We start from the raw sequence: 6,000 nt of genomic DNA, 5'->3' as shown, positions 1-6,000 counted from the left end.
TGTATTATTTATACCAGCATTTCTTATGAAAGTTTACACATGTTGAAAGCTATTGTTCAATATATTTCAATAAATAAACTTTTAATAAAATACACATTTATATGTTATTGGAATTACTCAATACAGACACCGATACACACACACAGGACTATTGAAGGAATCTTATTTCAGTCAGAAAATGATGTTTATATGAGTGGGAAGATATACGACTTAAAAATAACTTATGTTGGCACAAGATGGTGGGTAAGTTGAAGCACAACTGTTGAAATTACAATTAACGAAAACGTATGCTTAATTTGAATGTATAGAAATTCACAAATTCTACAGCACAATGGCGGAGTAATGTTTTAAGTGTAAAACTAGTAATGACTCAAATATCCATGCCTTTTGGGAATCCTATAAAGTCACAAAATTATGGGCGGAGCTAGAACATTTTCTGTCAGAAGTGTTACATTGTAAACTTACTTTTAATCTGTCTGTTTGCATATTTCAAGACATGGCATATGAGGGTGTAGTGAGATACCCAATGGGCTGGACGATTCTCTTCTCATCACTCATATTGAAAAAACGTAGGCTATACTAAATACTTGGAACTCAATCAATCCGCCATCATTAACGCAATGGAAAAATCAAATGATTTATTATTTTAATATTATGGGCAACCGAAAAAAAAACGAACTGGTTCAATTTAAGGCCACGTGGCAAATAATATGGATGGGGATGTGAGCATGCGGGTCTGGCCAGATGAGATGTAGTTATTGTTTGTGTGCATCTGTAAGTTGTTGTTCCTATGTAGAAGTTTGTATCTGTAGTGAAAAAAATACACAAATATATATATATATTTAAATATATATAAAACATAAGAAATTACTCAAAAGAGAATGCAAAACGTAAATGGGTCTCGTGCTGGGCAACGGGTTTAATACAGAGTACTAGTGACTAAAATGACTAAAGCTTTCTAGATACCCTCCAACGAATGACAGAATATCTCCCATTTGGCAAAATCGAGTTGACTATTATACAGATAGCATTTCAGCTCATGAATAACGGGGAGATGAATACTGAAAATAACAAGGTATCTTACTTAACCCGGACCAACTCTGTTTAAAAAAAATATACATATGTACTCTCATACCGTTTGTAGATGACACATTATCTGGTGAAGCTCTCATATGGGCAGCAATACGAGACAGCGCAGAGAAGCGGGGGAAAATGTTATAGCGGTATTTTGACACGCATTGGTGAGACGAGCTTTGATAGTCCAGTGTATACATCACAGAATAAAGTTAGGAATTCTCATGCGAGACAGGAGTCAGGAGTCATTCCAGTGGGATTGGGACAATAGGAAAATAGCATACGAAAGGCTATATGAGACTACTACAACAGTCAGCAGATAAATAATAGTTTTAGGCTGCATTATTGCATGTTAAATGTCTCTGTTCGGTGTTAGATGAGAAAACAAATAAATTAGCTACCACTTCCACTTATCCAGTTTATCGAGTTGAGGATTAAACAGATAGCAGATCCGCTCATGAATAACGAATAGATGAAGGGTGGAAATTGTTTAAATATCAAGGTATCGTAACCGAGACCAACTCTGTTTAAAAAAAATGTCATTTGTTGTCACGTCTGCTCCTTCTCCCCTTCTCAGTTACGCACACCTGTCACTGTCGTTACGCGCCAGCGCTTCATCGGACTCACCTGGACTCCATCAGGTCATTGATTGCCTCCCTTATATCTGTCACTTCCCCCGTTTCATTCCGGTGTCTGCATTGATGTTGTTTTGTTTCTCTTGTCCGGACGTTGATCTGTTTTAGTGTCGTGTATTTATTATTAAATCCTCATCCTGTACTTCCTTCCCGTCTCCCAGCGTCTGTATTTACGGAACGGTTCCATCTGTACTCTCATACCGTTTGTAAATGACACATTGTATGCTGAAGCTCTCATATGTGCAGCAATACGAGGCTACACAGAGAAGCGGGCGAAATGTTGTAGCGGTATTTTGACATGCATAGGTGAGACGTGCTTTGATGGTGCAGCCTATGGATTACAGAATAAAGTTAGGAATTTTCATGCGAGATATGAGTCAGTCAGTATGTTGGGTTTCAGTGGGATTGGGACAATATGAAAATAGCCTAGGTTATATATAAGACTACTACAACAGTAAGCAGATAAATAGTAATTGTATGCTACATTATTGCATGTAACCAAGGCTACTACGGTGGTGAAGAGCAAAATCCACTTGTATAAAATGCTATAAAACTCGAATAAAGATGATCATTAAACTGAACTCAACTTTGCTAACGTTTCCACAGCCTAATTGTTATCAAATATCCAAACGGAGATTCATTGAAAGCAAAGATCTGACCATGATTGATTTATCTAGAGTCCCCCAGGCTTGTCTCAGAGCAGCGCGATGGTACTGTCCCAATCAAAACGGTGTTGAAATTATAATCTAGGCGACCGACCACACAATACTATTATTTTAAATTAGTATGGTATATGGTTGTATATGACATAGCTAATGTGAGTTTTCCCCTCTGTGCTTTTTCTAGGCCCAATGGCTGTTTCCTCGTCTTCTCACTCCGCTGCCACCCGCATCTCCCTTGTTGTTCTCAACATCAATATAAATCAATATAACCTACTGTTTTCTAGAAATCTGGTTTTTTTTCGGGTTCGGGCTCGGGCTCAATTGATTTCTGTAATGTAGAACCAGGCCTGGGCTCGAGCTTCAACTCACCGGGTTTGGGTCGGACCGGGAACGAATGTTCACTTCTGATGAGACCTTGAAACTGCATTTGGGTCTCGTGTTCCGTCCGGCAGTGTCAATTATGCGTGTGCTTTGAATTTATGGCGACTGTGTGAAACATATACACTAGGATAAAGTATTCTATGCTACAACCTGTCTGGATAATGTGATATCTTATTATGGCCAATCTGCTGCTGGACATGTTGTGTATTTTGTGGAATTGCATTCGTGCGACAATTGGGTGGAAATTTATTAATTACATTTTTTCGGGAAATGTGAAGATTTGTCCGGTGACAGTCCAAAGCCAGCAGCTAGCTGTCTCCCTAGAAAATCACAATATTTGGTTAGTAGAGACCCTACTGAATATTTCCCATTACACTTTAACTGAGACAGGTGGAAAAGCCAATATTCTCAACATACCAGGGTCAACATAGTATTTTTTCCTTATTTATATATATTTTTAAAGCATTTTTTTTATTTATTTGTTCCATATCTTTTAAATTAGTTATTTACATTGCAATGTTTTGAAATACGGGCTGTTATTTTGATTGTTTTTCCTCATTTCCATACGAACGTGACGTCACCGTGTGTGCTGCTGACAGAATACTAGTGGGTACACGCTCCCCCAACCGCACTGACGCACCTGTCGCTTGCCGCGCACACAGGTGTCGGGCCTGGCTGCTTGTATGTTGCAGGAGATAGAGGAGAGGAGCACGCGAATTTGCTAAATCCAATAGTGGCGGGAAGATCATCTTCAAGATGAGGACTTCGTTGCTTTGTTTTGCTTTGGGGGTGATGCTGCGAGGAATTGAGGCGAAGGATGTAAGCATCATACCTTTTTAAAAATACATTATTTTTTTTCACTGAATGTTCATGAAAAGGAAGGCTGTGAGGAAAGCTTATGGACAAATCTTTATAGGGAAATGTAGGCAACATGAAAATGAAACGGGTTCACAGATTTAGCATATATGTGTCCTGCATAACCTGTTGTCTTTAACATAGGTCGACGTTATCCGGGAATCATGGGATGGCCCTACCCCATTGAAGTTTAAATGTAAAATGGTTAAGGTAAGGGTTAGGTTCAGGTAAGGGTTAAGGTTAGGGTTAATGTTAGGGTTAAGCGTAGGGACATCCCAAGGATCCCGGATTGACCATGTGCTAGCCTATGAACTAGACTGTGGGACTTGCTTTTCGTGTGTGATAATAGTTTGGCCTATGTCTGTCCTATACTTAACTTTAGATATTTGCTGTATCGATTCATTAATTTATTCACATCATGCTGTATGCAATTTGTGTATTGGGCCTTTGGGAGACATTCTTAGTACATTTTTTTCTATCTAATAAAAAAAAAAGGGTTCTTCGGCTGTCCCCATAGCAGAACCCTTTAAAGAACCCTTGTGGGTTCCAGGTAGACCCCTTTTGCTTCCAAGTAGAACCGTTTTGGGTTCCATGTAGAACTCTTTCCACAGAGGGTTCAACATGGAACGCAAAATGGCTCTACCAGGAACCAAAAAGGGTTCTACCTGGAACCAGACTACGCATTGTAGCCTTCTAGGATGCCTATCCTATAGGGCCAGATACCCTGGCCAGGTGTATTCCTACAACACAAGGTTCAGCAGGCTACCAGGCTATATGGGCCAGAAGGCTTCATAGGCTACCAGGCTCTATGGGCCATAAAGTTTAGTAGGCTACCAGGCTCAATTGGCCAGAAGGTTTAGCAGGCTACCAGGCTATATAGGCCAGAGGGTTTAGTAGGCTACCAGGCTATATGGGCCACAAGGTTTAGTAGGCTATCAGGCTATATAGGCCAGAAGGTTTGGTAGGCTACCAGGCTATATAGGCCAGAAGGTTTGGTAGGCTACCAGGCTATATAGGCCAGAAGGTTTAGTAGGCTACCAGGCTATATAGGCCAGAAGGTTTAGTAGGCTACCAGGCTTTATGGGCTAGAAGGTTTAATAGGCTATCAGGCTCTATAGGCTAGAAGGTTTAGCACATACCAGGCTCTATAGGCTAGAAGGTTTGGTAGGCTACCAGGCTCTATAGGCTAGAAGGTTTAATAGGCTACCAGGCTCTATGGGCCAGACGGATTAGCAGTCTATCAGGCTAGATGGGCCACAAGGTGTAGTAGGCTACCAGGCTATATGGGCCACAAGGTTTAGTAGACTACCAGGCTCTATAGGCTAGAATGTTTAATAGGCTACCAGGCTATATAGGCCAGAATGTTTAGTAGGCTACCAGGCTCTATGGGCCAGACGGATTAGCAGTCTATCAGGCTAGATGGGCCATAAGGTTTTGTTCGGCTACCAGGCTATATAGGCCACAAGGTTTAGTAGCCTACCAGGCTCTATAGGCCAGAAGGTTTGGTAGGCTACCAGGCTCTATAGGCCAGAAGGTTTAGTAGGCTATCAGGCTTTGTGGGCCACAAGGTGTAGTAGGCTACCAGGCTATATGGGCCACAAGGTTTAGTAGACTACCAGGCTCTATAGGCTAGAAGGTTTAATAGGCTACCAGGCTATATAGGCCAGAATGCTTAGTAGGCTACCAGGTTCTATGGGCCAGACGGATTAGCAGTCTATCAGGCTAGATGGGCCATAAGGTTTTGTTCTGCTACCAGGCTATATAGGGCAGAAGGTTTAGTAGGCTACCAGGCTATATAGGGCAGAAGGTTTAGTAGGCTACCAGGCTCTATGGGCCAGAAGGTTTAGTAGGCTACCAGGCTGTATAGGGCAGAAGGTTTAGTAGGACTACCAGGCTATATAGGCCAGAAGGTTTAGTAGGCTACCAGGCTCTATGGGCCGGTTTCCCAGAAACAGATTAGGCCTAGTCCTGGACTGAAAATCATGTTTAATGGAGACTGCTAATTAGTCCAGGACTATATTTAGACTTAACATCGTGTCTGGGAAACATGCCCTATGAGTGTCAGGTGTGAAGTAGACTCTGGTGTTTTCTCTTGTAAACAGGACTGGGGTCAAATGAAATTCTATATATATATATATATATATTTTTTTTTACATCCACATGAATTTAAATTCATCCCCTGAAATGATTATATTGGAATGGAACTGACCCCAAACCTGACAGCAAGGCCTCGTGTACCTCAGTAGGTCATTTATGATCAGAATGGTCATAAAACACATTTCTTATTAAGCTTTCATACACCCTTAATAAAGCCTACATAGATGTTTTATTAATAATTTATAAGCAAATGTCATATTAGGATTTGGAAAATAACCAGTTGAATGAAGACCTGT

The 6,000-nt window shown here is 40.8% G+C and overlaps 1 protein-coding gene across 1 annotated transcript in view; it reads left to right on the top strand.

Annotated features, from left to right (window-relative positions):
- Positions 1 to 3,328: 3,328 nt before the first annotated feature.
- Positions 3,329 to 6,000, top strand: part of LOC110509050 (uncharacterized) — a 61,639-nt gene continuing 58,967 nt past the window's right edge. Inside the window, exon 1 of the mRNA XM_036966668.2 lies at positions 3,329 to 3,571. Coding sequence (XP_036822563.2) covers positions 3,509 to 3,571 — 63 coding nt within the window. The 5' untranslated portion in view covers positions 3,329 to 3,508. The remainder of the gene's footprint in view (positions 3,572 to 6,000) is intronic.

This window comes from Oncorhynchus mykiss, chromosome 28, assembly GCF_057628025.1.
Source record: "Oncorhynchus mykiss isolate SJ-2025 chromosome 28, ASM5762802v1, whole genome shotgun sequence".
Taxonomy (NCBI): Eukaryota; Metazoa; Chordata; class Actinopteri; order Salmoniformes; family Salmonidae; genus Oncorhynchus; species Oncorhynchus mykiss.
This window is presented reverse-complemented; position numbering and strand designations above follow the sequence as displayed.